This window comes from Lithobates pipiens, unplaced genomic scaffold, assembly GCF_037356315.1.
Source record: "Lithobates pipiens isolate NorthernLeopardFrog02 unplaced genomic scaffold, aLitPip1_a1.2 Scaffold_16, whole genome shotgun sequence".
Lineage (NCBI taxonomy): Eukaryota > Metazoa > Chordata > Amphibia > Anura > Ranidae > Lithobates > Lithobates pipiens.
The window spans coordinates 10,903,151-10,916,553 of NW_027507748.1; the positions used below are offsets into that span (position 1 = coordinate 10,903,151).

General features: G+C 44.1%; 1 protein-coding gene across 1 annotated transcript in view; it reads left to right on the forward strand.

The window, feature by feature from the left end:
• The first annotated feature begins 347 nt into the window (after nucleotides 1-347).
• LOC143981589 (V-set domain containing T-cell activation inhibitor 1-like) overlaps nucleotides 348-13,403 on the forward strand; it is a 31,579-nt gene continuing 18,523 nt past the window's right edge. The window contains exons 1-2 of the mRNA XM_077479565.1: nucleotides 348-645; nucleotides 10,988-11,038. Of these exons, the coding sequence (XP_077335691.1) occupies nucleotides 11,021-11,038 (18 nt within the window). The 5' untranslated portion in view covers nucleotides 348-645; nucleotides 10,988-11,020. The remainder of the gene's footprint in view (nucleotides 646-10,987; nucleotides 11,039-13,403) is intronic.

Below are 13,403 nucleotides of genomic sequence, written 5' to 3' on the forward strand. Positions count from 1 at the left end.
TGTTACCTTGTACTTAATGAAAATACGTTTGATTGGTATAAATTCAGCCCTACGTTTTTGAAGCTCTGGGGAGAAATCAGGGTAAAAAGAGATCTTAGCCCCATTATAGCAATTTGTGTTACCGAGCAATTGAACAGGTGTACCTAATAGGTGAGTGTAGGAGGCAATGTTAGGGTGCACTTCCCTATTTTGGCCAGCAGGTGCCGGAGTTCGCACCTGGTCCACCCAGCCCAACAGGAAAGAAAAGGTGACAGTTACTGGATGGTCAGGGAGTGTGCAGTAGGAGATCAGAGATTGGTGAGCGGCTTCTGGAATGTGATCATTAATGGATGAGTCAGGCAGGCGAAGTCACCTTAGACGGGGGGGGGTCCATCTCTTCACCTCTGTATTACTTTCTATCCAGTTAAAGTTCAAAGTGTTTGTTAACTTTTATGGAAATAAATAAGACATTCTAGCTGGAACCGGACAGGCAGTTTCATGTGAAACTTTACAATCACTTCTATCCATAAAGAAGAGAAGAGAACCAGAAGAAGCGGAAGGTTTGAGGAGACGGATCGCGGAGACAGCGAGGGCAGCGAAGGCTGGGAGATCAGACCACATAGTGACTGGCAGCCCCGGGAGGGAGGATGTGGTGACGGCGATCAGGTAAAACGTTTACACTTTATAGATTGATACAAAAATAGTGATGCGCTGTACTAAAAGCTATAAAAATGTAAAATAATTGTGTGTTGTGTGAACTTATAGGTAAAATACAAATAAATAAATAAAACCACCAGGAGTGGTTATAGTAAATGAAAAGACATATATGTAGGTAAATAGATGATGGCTAATAATATGTCAAAAAAAAGAAGAAAAATATATAATAATCATATGGCACCAAAAATTAGTGATTTAGCATACACATCACTACATAGAAATAATTCATAACCATTAATGGTATTATAATAGAAACTACACCAGTGAGTGGAATATAAAAAAATAAATTAATATTGAAATAAAAAAATAAAATAAAAAACACAGTAAGTTAAGAAATACAATGGCAAAGTGCAATAGTGCTAAAGGCTATATTCGAGAAAAAACAAAAAAAAACACACAACCTTTTTAGAGTTAAAGCGGTGGTCTAGGTTGATGAAAAATATTTATATCAAGTGTCTATACAAGTGCATATAGTGGAATAAAGTCCTAGCTATGCAAAATCGCATAAAGTGCAAATACTTAGTGTAGCGACTTAAGTCGCATAGAACATGGGTGAACTTCAAAAATCGCATAAAATAAAATATGGGTGTAAATATCGTGCTAAGTGACCTTCAATATGATAGGTGATGATAGAGGTGATCCCACGAAGTTCAGTGTGATCCCAGATGGTCAATTTATGGGTGTCCCCTTACCTTACTGCTGTAAGGTTACAGCATATATTAAGTGTATCTTTAGGTATTCCTGGAGGTCTTTCCCTTTATGGATCCTAATATGGCAATTCCTATTTGGCGTCCCTCTCCTGCTCACTATATGGTACGTGGCCTCTTTAAAGGATACTTGGGATGTTTGCCGTAGGTAATCACCGAGTATGTAGGATTAAAACATAAAGGAAGGATGCCCCATAGTGTAGTATTTAAAAAAAAAAACATCCCCTGATGAAGTCACGTGACCCGTGACGAACACGCGTCGGGAATTACCGCTACCGGAAGTGACGTTGGTCGAGCTCGCTGCTCGTTTTTTATACTGCCTTCTATCACCCTATGTTTGTGAGTACCTGGAATATATTTTTTCAATAAATACTTCACTTTTTTTTTTAAATACTACACTATGGGGCATCCTTCCTTTATGTTTTAATCCTACATACTCGGTGATTACCTACGGCAAACATCCCAAGTATCCTTTAAAGAGGCCACGTACCATATAGTGAGCAGGAGAGGGACGCCAAATAGGAATTGCCATATTAGGATCCATAAAGGGAAAGACCTCCAGGAATACCTAAAGATACACTTAATATATGCTGTAACCTTACAGCAGTAAGGTAAGGGGACACCCATAAATTGACCATCTGGGATCACACTGAACTTCGTGGGATCACCTCTATCATCACCTATCATATTGAAGGTCACTTAGCACGATATTTACACCCATATTTTATTTTATGCGATTTTTGAAGTTCACCCATGTTCTATGCGACTTAAGTCGCTACACTAAGTATTTGCACTTTATGCGATTTTGCATAGCTAGGACTTTATTCCACTATATGCACTTGTATTGACACTTGATATAAATATTTTTCATCAACCTAGACCACCGCTTTAACTCTAAAAAGGTTGTGTGTTTTTTTTTTGTTTTTGTTTTTCTCGAATGTAGCCTTTAGCACTATTGCACTTTGCCATTGTATTTCTTAACTTACTGTGTTTTTTATTTTATTTTTTTATTTCAATATTAATTTTTTTTTTTTATATTCCACTCACTGGTGTACTTTCTATTATAATACCATTAATGGTTATGGATTATTTCTATGTAGTGATGTGTATGCTAAATCACTAATTTTTGGTGCCATATGATTATTATATATTTTTCTTCTTTTTTGACATATTATTAGCCATCATCTATTTACCTACATATATGTCTTTTCATTTACTATAACCACTCCTGGTGGTTTTATTTATTTATTTGTATTTTACCTATAAGTTCACACAACACACAATTATTTTCCTTTTTTATAGCTTTTAGTACAGCGCATCACTATTTTTGTATCAATCTCTCTCTCTGGGTTCAGACATTTCCCTTCAGTAAGTGCAGCAGTACCCCATTTCCATTTATAATTACATTTCTCCCATTTTGTATAATACTTTTTTGCTCTACTTTGTTTACACTTTATAAATCATTACAGACTATTAGTAATCACTAAAACCTCATACACGTTTCAAGGTCATTTCAAAACAGAGTGTCAATCTCTCTGTGTCAAACACCAGGGTTCTGTGCTGGGACCAATCCTATTTAATTTGGTCATAGACGACCTGGAGGATGGGGATGGGGGAAATAGTTCAATCTCTGTATTTGCGGACGATACTAAGCTAAGCAGGGCAAAAATTTCTCCGCAGGATGTGGAAACCTTGCAAGAAGATCTGAACAAATGAATGGGGGGAGGGGCAACTACATGGCAAATGAGGTTCAATGTAGAAAAATGTAAAATAATGTATTTGGGTGGCAAAAATCTGAATGTAATCCATAGACTGGGGGGAAAACCTCTGGGAGAATCTAAGATTGAAAAAAGGACCTGAGGGTCCTCGTAGATGATAGGCTGTTAGGATTTAAGTTTTAAGCAGGCTGGTGTAATCAGGTTAATTAATGTTCAACTGCCTGGGGGCTTGTTAAGGCTTTTCCTCCCTTCCCCCGGTGCGTCACGATTCTGGTCCCTTCCTTGCTGGCTGTGCCTAGCTTGAGCCAGTCTGCACCTCTCTGCCTTGTTCCTGCCTTGCTTCTATTTGAGTACCCTGTTGAGATCCCCCTTCCTTGCAACCTTGCATTCCCTTATCCTTGTCCTTTAGATGGTTTTTGTATATAGTTAGTTGTTAGGTTCCTTTGTTATTTGTCTTTTGGGGTTTGTTTATGTTCACATTTACTGTGTGCTGTGTTTGCTGTGTTTCACTATAAATATCACTTTAATATATATATAGTGACAGAGCGAGGCTCTGTCCCTGTGAAATTGGAGGAAAGAGGGATCTCCAACCCTGTGTCCAGGTCTTGGTGATAACGAGCAGGGTGTGTGCCCAGCTGCACACAGGCCACATAATGAAGGGCTGTTGGTGGAGGATGGTGGAGTGGAGTAGCTTGCTGCTGTGCATGTCCAAAGAGCCCAAAGCTGTGTGCGTTGAAGGGTTGAAGCTGTGTGCGTCCAAGAAGCCCAAAGCTGTGTGTTGAAGGGTTTAAAGCTGTGTGTATCCAAGCAGTTCGTTTGATGAAGTACTTATAGCAGCACTACTGCTGAAGAGTAGCCAGGTGGGCTAGCATTTTCGTTTGGATTTTTCTGTATTTAATTTAAGCTTGGACCCCTGCGTGGGATTACTGGACGGAATAATATTTTGTTTTTCTTATAATAAACGTGGGCTACCAGGCCCTTAACTATACACGCCTGCCTGATGTGGACTAAAAAATGCATCTACCAATTGAGCTAAACACCCCAATGTTACAAGTGGTGGAGAATGCGGGCATAAGACGGTGGAATCCGGGTCCTTGCTCTACAGTAAGTTCAAGTCAGGAACTATTGGCTGTGTGTGGAAGTGCAGCCAGGCAAAAGGCATTGCGTGTTGCAGGTGGTGTACCTGTGAATGAAAAGTCAAATTTTTTTTTTTTTTTTTCTTGCTATAAAATGTGTTTGTGTGCATGAGACAGCACAATCTGTGTGTGCAATGTGCAGGTGAGGAAAGCTTGCATGAAGAGAAAAGCAACTTGCTTTAAAAGAGACACTTTCATTTTCCTGGACTGTTTAAAGTTGTTCTGGAGTCTCTAAGTATGGGGCGGTCAAAGCTCCTAAAAGAGGCAAGGTTTGCTGAAATGAGAGACAGAGCTCTGTGGTTGGAGGGGTTGTTACCGCCCGAACGAGCCCCATACATACCTGATCAGAGTGTATCAAGGAGAAAAAGGGCTGGGGTTGTCCCTAGCAACACTGGTGCAATGAGTGCACTGGTGACTGCTGTTATGGAGAGTCCAACAGCATTTGAATCTGCAGTGGATTGGTGCAAGCGGCATTTAGCAGCACTGAACCAAGCTACAGAGAAAAGGAAGCCAACCCTCAGTGCAAGGGGAAAGCCGCTGGATGTCCATAACTGGAAGAGGGCTGTTGTTGCCCCTGGCAAAGCTGATGCAGTTAAAACAGCTATTGTGAAAGATGTGAATGTGTCACAGCATGAGATGGGATCCAGCAGAGAGAAGCCCATGCTATATGCAAGGAGAGAGGCTGATCAAAGCCTGAGGATGAGAGTGGTTGCCCATAGCAACGCAGAGGAAGCCAGTCGGGCTGTCTCTGTACCATGGGCTATGTGTAATAAGGATCATGGAAAGTGGCTTAAGGAGGAGCCAATTTATCATGTTGGAGAGAGCCAGCAAAGTTCTGCTGGGAGAGTGCGGTCTCCCATGGCAACCGGACTGAAATTTATGCCTGAAAGGAGCTGCAGTAGAGATTTGGTTCAGCGTCCCCACAAAGAGGCCTGTGCATTCCGGCAAGCTGGGAATCACCAGGAGAGAATCGCTTTGGGAAAAAATCGTCCAGTACCATGCCTGGAATGTGGCCAGCTGGGGCATGGCATGTTTTCTTGCCCTAGGTTATGGAATATGGCTGGAGATAATGTTGCTGAGGAAAAAGTTTTGTCTGTAGGCTCAGATTCCGGTGAAAATATGTTTGCAGTCACCACTAGCAACAAGAAGTTTCCTGTTGTGCCTGCAGGGGGTGCTAAACGGTGGGAGATGCCTGCTGTAGTTTCATCCCATGGCCACCAGGAGGAGTTGGCCAGTAAAAGTGCAGCAGAGGACAGGTGCATAAGACGACGTACTCAAATGAAGATGGTGACCCCAACTACTGCGGTGGGTAAGACTGTCTTTAATGAAATGATGGCTGGAACTGCTGATTTCATGTATGAAAGGACTGGTTACGAGACTGTCCATGATGATGTGAGAGTGACCCCAGTTAGTGGGGCCACTGAATGTGCACTTGAGAATGACTTTTCCCTATATAGTGGGAATGCAAGGGTTAAAATCCAAACAGAACCAGTGTTGATGACTAAAAATGTTGTGTCTAATGACTATCAGGCTCAAGTTGACCATGGGCTAGGACAGCCTACAAATGCGAAAAATGCTATAAGTGTTACTGTTAATGAAAAGTTTAATGCTGTTGGGAAAACTTTTGCTCTGAAAGAACCTGGGGTTAGCAAAAATGGGCCGTTGCCTGTAGCAACTGGTGGTAAGCCGGCACAGTTGTCCACAGGAATCTCCAGGGAACTTCATGTGTTGGAGTCAGAGGTTGCCCTGGACAACTGCGATGTCACTCTGGTGGGACAGAATGGAACTGTACCGTGTAATGGTAATGTGTTAGTGCAAGCTGCTAGTACTAAAAATGTACAGGTAAATGGTGGATTAACACAACCTGGGAAAAATGCAAAAGTGTGTGAGGCTTATGAAATGCAAGCAGAGAAAGGTGGTGAATATGGGGTATTGCAACCTGTGCCCCCCCACAGTCTGACATGATTTACAATGACTGGTGTAATGAGTCTGCAACTAAGCCAGTCTGTTCTTATGCGTCTCCTTGGGCAGATGGATCGGTGCTGAGGAGTACCGCAGAAGGGAGCTCACATACAATAGATTGGAATAGTTGGGGTGAAAATCTTATCTCCCTGATAGATAGGGCTTTTATGCACAAAAATAAGGTGGACACGGTTTCTGCTGGGCCAGCAGGAGGGGCTGCAAAACAGCCTGTACCTGAGGGCACGGTGGCTGCTGCAGGGGTTAACCCTGGTGAGCAGGATGAACCAAATAAGGGCACAGCAGAGACATTGTCCGTGACCCACAAAACTGAGGTTGGCATGGAGTGTCAACGTGACGTCACTGGTAATTTTCTGGAGCAGTTCACTGATGCTGAGCCTGAGAAGTTGGGTATGAGTCCAGCAATTGGCAGCTCTCTGGTGGAGCACCAGGCTGTGTTTACCTCCAGCTGGGAGGAGGTTCCGTTAACCATTGCAACTTTTCAAGTCTCAGCAAGTGAGTCTCTCTGTATCCCCAGTGTCATGAAAATCCCCAGGAAGGACTTAGGTCTGGAGTCAAGGGCCTGGTTTATAACCGAAGCATTAAAAGAGATGCTTGAACTTTGGGATGTACAGCCAATCTATAATAGTGTGTCTCCTCCATAGTCTGATGGTCTGGTATTGCGCAGTACCACTAGGTGGAACACTGTATGGCAGGCTGTACAGAGCACAGCAAAACAGGAGAGGAATGGTTTATTCCTAAATTTGCTACTTTTGTTAAAAGTTGCCGCTACGTATGCTGCTAGATTAGATCCAGAAGAAATATTTGAGACAGATGTTGGAGAAGTTGAAAATAAGCCTAAATTGCCTGTGGTTACACCTCCTAACAGCCAGATGGGAAGCATTTCTGCTGCTATGGTCCAGTGTGGTACTGGTCAGTTGGTGAAGGGCGTGTATACTGCACCAGTAGAAAAACCACATGAGGTGGTAGGGCCATGTGTGGACCTGAAAGCAGCAGAGATCCTGACCAGGGCTCGAACAAAGGTGGTTAAAGAGACTGGGGTCCCCAGTCCAGTGGTTGGTTTAGTTGACAAACCTAATAAGGTCCCCAGGACAGGGGAATGGGCAAGGAGCGTGGATAAAAATACAGATGGCATCAGAACGGGTCAAGTGGTAGGACAGCTGCCTGCAGAGTGGGTGAACCCAGGGGAGGTGGCGTCCTGTGGGGTTCCTGTGGGTGATGGCGGCCCTCTGGTATGTGTGCCCTCTGCAGATTCTGCCCTAGCAAATTTTGAAAAAAAAGGCATTGGTGACATGTGCAACATTGAGAGGTCTAATGTTGGTTTGAATATGTCTGTCAATGATGAACCAAATAATGTGTTAATGGTACATGATAATGTGGTGCCCAAAGGTACAGGTAAACCTGGTAATCAATTAGTGACTGCTGAGTCAGGTACCAGAAATAAGAGGTGGGTTTCCGTTCTAAACACTACAGAAATAGGCCCCCTACAGTCTCAGAACAGTACTGCTGAGAAAGTTTTGGGGAAACCTGGGAACCTGAAGCGTGGAGGCAGAAGGGTTGGTAGAAAGACCAATGGGAACCCATTAAGATTTCAGGAGAGGAAGTGCTTATGGAAATGCACTCGGAAGAAAAGTTGGGAAGGTTGCATCAAAGCTCATAGCAGAGTGACAGTAAGGCTTAGAGGGAGACACCAGAGGAGGCATTGGGTAGAGTTCCCCGTTAGGAGAAGCGAGGTTGGACAGGAGGGTACTTCTGTAAATGGTATCTGGCACTGAGGTGCCAAAAGTAACTTGGGGGTTCCGCCCTCTGGGTCGAAACAAAGGGGGGGAATGTTCCTGGAAGCACACCCGGAAAAAGGTTGGGCCTACGTGGCTGACAGCCAGCACAGAGGTGTCCCAACCATCATGATGGGTGCTGGTGTTCCTCCCTCCGGATTGAAACAAAGGGGGGGGGGGATATGTGACAGAGCGAGGCTCTGTCCCTGTGAAATTGGAGGAAAGAGGGTTCTCCAACCCTGTGTCCAGGTCTTAATGATAACGAGCAGGGTGTGTGCCCAGCTGCACACAGGCCATATAATGAAGGGCTGTTGGTAGGATGGTGGAGTGGAGTAGCTTGCTGCTGTGCATGTCCAAGGAGCCCAAAGCTGTGTGCGTTAAAGGGCTTGAAGCTGTGTGTATCCAAGCAGTTCGTTTGAGGGGCAAGTACTTATAGCAGCACTACTGCTGAAGAGTAGCCAGGTGGGCTAGCATTTTCATTTGGATTTTTGTGTGTATTTAATTTAAGCTTGGACCCCTGCGTGGGATTACTGGATGGACTAATATTTTGTTTTTCTTATAATAAACGTGGGCTACCAGGCCCTTAACTATACACGCCTGCCTGATGTGGACAAAAAAAATGCATCTACCAATTGAGCTAAACACCCCAATGTCACACAACCTAGAGGCACCCATTAGACCATTGTTGTACAGAATGACCACCAGATATCATATCATCTGCCCATCATAGAGGCTCACTGAGCTGAAGGATTATTTTATAAAATAGAACCCTTAATTTAAAAAAAAATATTGCTTTTTTGAAAATATGTATATCAAATTAAAATCAGAAGAATGTTGGGGACTTCAGAAATCTGTGAGAATTTTTTATTTTATTTTTTTAGAAATATCTAAAGTGCTCCTGTGTCCAGGACTTTCAATTACTCATGCCTTATTAAAGAGCAGTAAAAAAGCTTTACAAGTCCTCTCTCACCTCCATAGCTGCTTATAATGTGAAGGTATTCCTTCTCAAGTCTCTCGAAGAACGCAATAAGGACCCTAAGGTAACATTTCTCAGCTAGAGTTGCATGGAATCCAAGGGTTCCTTCAGAAGTCCCTAGAGGTTCCTTGATCTATAGGCAGTTTCTGCCCCTTAGATAGTTTACCACTAATGCCACGTACACACAGTCATAATTTTCGACCAAAAGCTCACATCGGACTTTTGCTGGTGGAATTTCCGATCATGTGTACAAGGCATTTTTAGCTACCTGGGAGCCAGGTAGCATTTTTTTCCATTGAGTACCATTGTAAGGAGCATTCTACACTATGTCCACCAATGTAAGAAGACCTTTCTCCTCTGACCAAGGGGAGCCTTCTCCACTTTCTACTAGTGTAAGGTGGCTCTTCTACCATTGAGCACCAACATAATAGGGGAGTATTCCCTACTGACCACCAATGTAAGAAGGCCTTTCTTCACTGACCAACAACGTAAAGGAGGCCTCTCCCACTTTTCCACCAGTGTAAGGTGGCTCTTCTACCATTGAACACCAACATATAGGGGAGTATTCCCCACTGACCACCAATGTAAGAAGGCCTTTCTTCACTGACCAACAACATAAAGGAGGACTCTCCCACTTTCCACCAGTGTAAGGTGGCTCTTCTACCATTGAGCACTAACATATAGGGGAGTATTCCTCACTGACCACCAATGTAAGAAGGCCTTTCTTCACTGACCAACAACATAAAGGAGGACTCTCCCACTTTCCACCAGTGTAAGGTGGCTCTTCTACTACTAAGCGCCAACATATAGGGGAGTATTCCCCACTGACCACCAATGTAAGAAGGCCTTTCTTCACTGAGCAACAACATAAGAGGCCTCTCCCACTTTCCACCAGTGTAAGGTAGCTCTTCTACCATTGAGCACCAACATATAGGGGATTATTCCCCACTGACCACCAATGTAAGAAGGCCTTTCTCCACTGACCAAAAAATTTAAGGAAGGCCTTCTCCACTTTTCACCAGTGTAAGATGGCTCTTCTACCACTAAGCACCAACATATTAGGGGAGTATTCTCCACTGACAACCAATGTAAAGGGGGTTCTTCTACCACTGACCAACAACCTAAGAGGGACCTTTTCCACTGACCACCAATGTAAGGGGGACCTTCTCCAATGACACCGGGGTAAGGGCTCTTCTATCACTGAGCACCAACATATAGGGGAGTATTCCCCATTGACCACCAATGCAAGAAGGCCTTTCTTCCCTGACCAACAACATAAAAAAGGCCTCTCCCACTTTCCACCAGTGTAAGGTGGCTCTTCTACCATTGAGCACCAACATATAGGGGATTATTCCCCACTGACCACCAATGTAAGAAGGCCTTTCTCCACTGACCAAAAAATTTAAGGAAGGCCTTCTCCACTTTTCACCAGTGTAAGATGGCTTTTCTACCACTGAGCACCAACATATTAAAGGAGTATTCTCCACTGACAACCAATGTAAAGGGGGTTCTTCTACCACTTACTACCAACCTAAGAGGGACCTTTTCCACTGACCACCATAGTAAGGGGGACCTTCTCCAATGACACTGGGGTAAGGCTCTTCTATCACTGACCACCATAGTAGGGGGGGAGGCTTCTCCACTGGCCTCTTATGAAAAGGTACAACAGTCAAAAGAGCCAGCAACTCCGAAGGGTAAAATACAATCTTTTTTAAAGAGATGTTGGGGTAAAATACCAGGAACAAAATAGTTGACGCATTTCAGCCATGCAGACAGGAGATCATAGAACCCATTATTATTATGGATTTACAGCAAGGTGTCCATGTACCCAACACCTTTTACAAAGAGGTTCAATATGAAATACTCATCAAACACATTACTAAAGGTTTATTCTAGGATGGTTCAGGTCGGAGATCTCTGGACACATTCACCTTTTAGAAACAAAAATGTAATTTATAACCAGCTGTGATGTCACTCTATTATTTGTGTCTTTATCCAGATCCAGAATCGGCATCCCCAACCCCCTACCAACATGGGTCTCCTGGTGATGGTACGACCAACAACCAATTTTATTTCATCAATAGTTGTTCTAAACCAACATCTGCTCCATGGTTTAGGTGTCCTGAGTGCAAGTTACATATCGGTGAAGTAGCTGAATAAGAAGGATTGGTGTTTTTCGAAATCTTTAAATCAGAATTATCAACTTGCAACATAGTATAACTTTGGCAATAACTTGATTTGGTAAAATACAGGTTTGGGCCCGGAAGTAATATTAGGACTAGATATATAGGCTTGATTAGCTGGTTTAGCACCCCCTAACTCCTGCAGGCAGGTAGAGTACCCCCTAGAGACAGGGTGGGCTGACATTTCACCCCTGAGTCCGTGGCTAAAATGAGGGGCTGAGAAACATTGGGTCACTTTAAATGTCTTTTTTAGAGATTTTATTACTCAACACACAAGGAGAGAGTGATAAGGGGGGCTACAGATACCCCAGGCAACACTTATAGACTTCCAGATCCAGCTTCTAGAGTGTAAAGAGCCTTTAGGCCGACACCAGCAACACTGTAGAAAGCACCTCCCGCTGGTTAGTAGACTTTCCTGTACTTGTTCCAATACCTCTCTGCATCCTCCTAGAACTTCATGCATCCTCCCAAGAGAGCCACCATGCCACTATGAGGAAACCAACCTTCATTCTTGCTCCTTCCTCCAGCAGGGTCCTCCTCCTAGGTCTCAGGCTTGAGGAGAACCTTCAGAGCCCTGGTGCAAGAAAGCACGAAAAGGCCCCACTGACCCCCAGCCAGGGCGCATCTTACTGATCCAGGGGCCCTTTACTCCCATTGTGGGGCCCTTTTATTATGGTCCCACAGCATGACCCCTTTTTACATGTTCTGCAGCATGCCTCCTTCCTGCTGTCTAGGGGGCTCCCCATAGTGGCAGAACGCCAGCGCCTGGTCGCAAATGTGGTCCTTCTGACCCTGGTAGTTCCACCACTAGTGTCAGTGGTTTTTCTTTTTTTTTGGTAATTTTTTTTTTTTATCATTTATCTGTCTTGGGGGCCCCCCCATGGTGGCGGAATGCCAGCATCCGGTCGCAAATGTGACCTGTCTGACCCTGGTAGTTCCACTATTGGTGTCAATAGTTTTTGTATTTTTGCTATTTTATTTTTTTATTATTTATCTTTCTTGGGGGGCCCCCCTATTGTGGTGGAATGCAAGTGCCCGGTCACAAATGCAGTCTATCTGACCCTGGTAGTTCCACCACTGGTGTCAGTAGTTTTTTTTTTTTTATTATTATTATTTATCTGTCTTGGGGCCCCCCTATGGTGGCAAAATGCCAGCATCCAGTCACAAATGCGACCTGTCTGACCCTGGTAGTTCCACCACTGGTGTCAGTAGTTTTTTTTTATTATTATTATTTATTAGTCTTGGGGCCCCCCTATGGTGGTGGAATGCCAGCATCCAGTCACAAATGCGACCTGTCTGACCCTGGTAGTTCCACCACTGGTGTCAGTAGTTTTTTTATTTTTTTTATCATTTATCTGTCTTGGGGCCCCCCGATGGTGGCGGAATGCCAGCATCCAGTCACAAATGCGACCTGTCTGACCCTGGTAGTTCCACCACTGGTGTCAGTATTTTTTTTTTTTTAATTATTATTTATCTGTCTTGGGGCCCCCCGATGGTGGCGGAATGCCAGCATCCAGTCACAAACGCGACGTGCCTGACCCTGGTAGTTCCACCACTGGTGTCAGTGTTTTTTTTAATTATTTATCTGTCTTGGGGTCCCCCTATGGTGGCGGAATGCCAGCATCCAGTCACAAATGCGACCTTTCTGACCCTGGTAGTTCCACCACTGGTGTCAGTATTTTTTTTTTATTATTATTTATCTGTCTTGGGGCCCCCCTATGGTGGCGGAATGCCATCATCCAGTCACAAATGCGACCTGTCTGACCCTGGTAGATCCACCACTGGTGTCAGTAGTTTTTTTTAATTATTATTTATCTGTCTTGGGGCCCCCCTATGGTGGCGGAATGCCAGCATCCAGTCACAAATGCGACCTGTCTGACCCTGGTAGTTCCACCACTGGTGTCAGTAGTTTTTTTTTTTTTTATTATTTATCTGTCTTGGGGCCCCCCTATGGTGGCGGAATGCCAGCATCCAGTCACAAATGCGACCTGTCTGACCCTGGTAGTTCCACCACTGGTGTCAGTAGTTTTTTTTTTTTTTATTATTTATCTGTCTTGGGGCCCCCCTATGGTGGCGGAATGCCAGCATCCAGTCACAAATGCGACCTGTCTGACCCTGGTAGTTCCACCACTGGTGTCAGTATTTTTTTTTTATTATTATTTATCTGTCTTGGGGCCCCCCTATGGTGGCGGAATGCCATCATCCAGTCACAAATGCGACCTGTCTGACCCT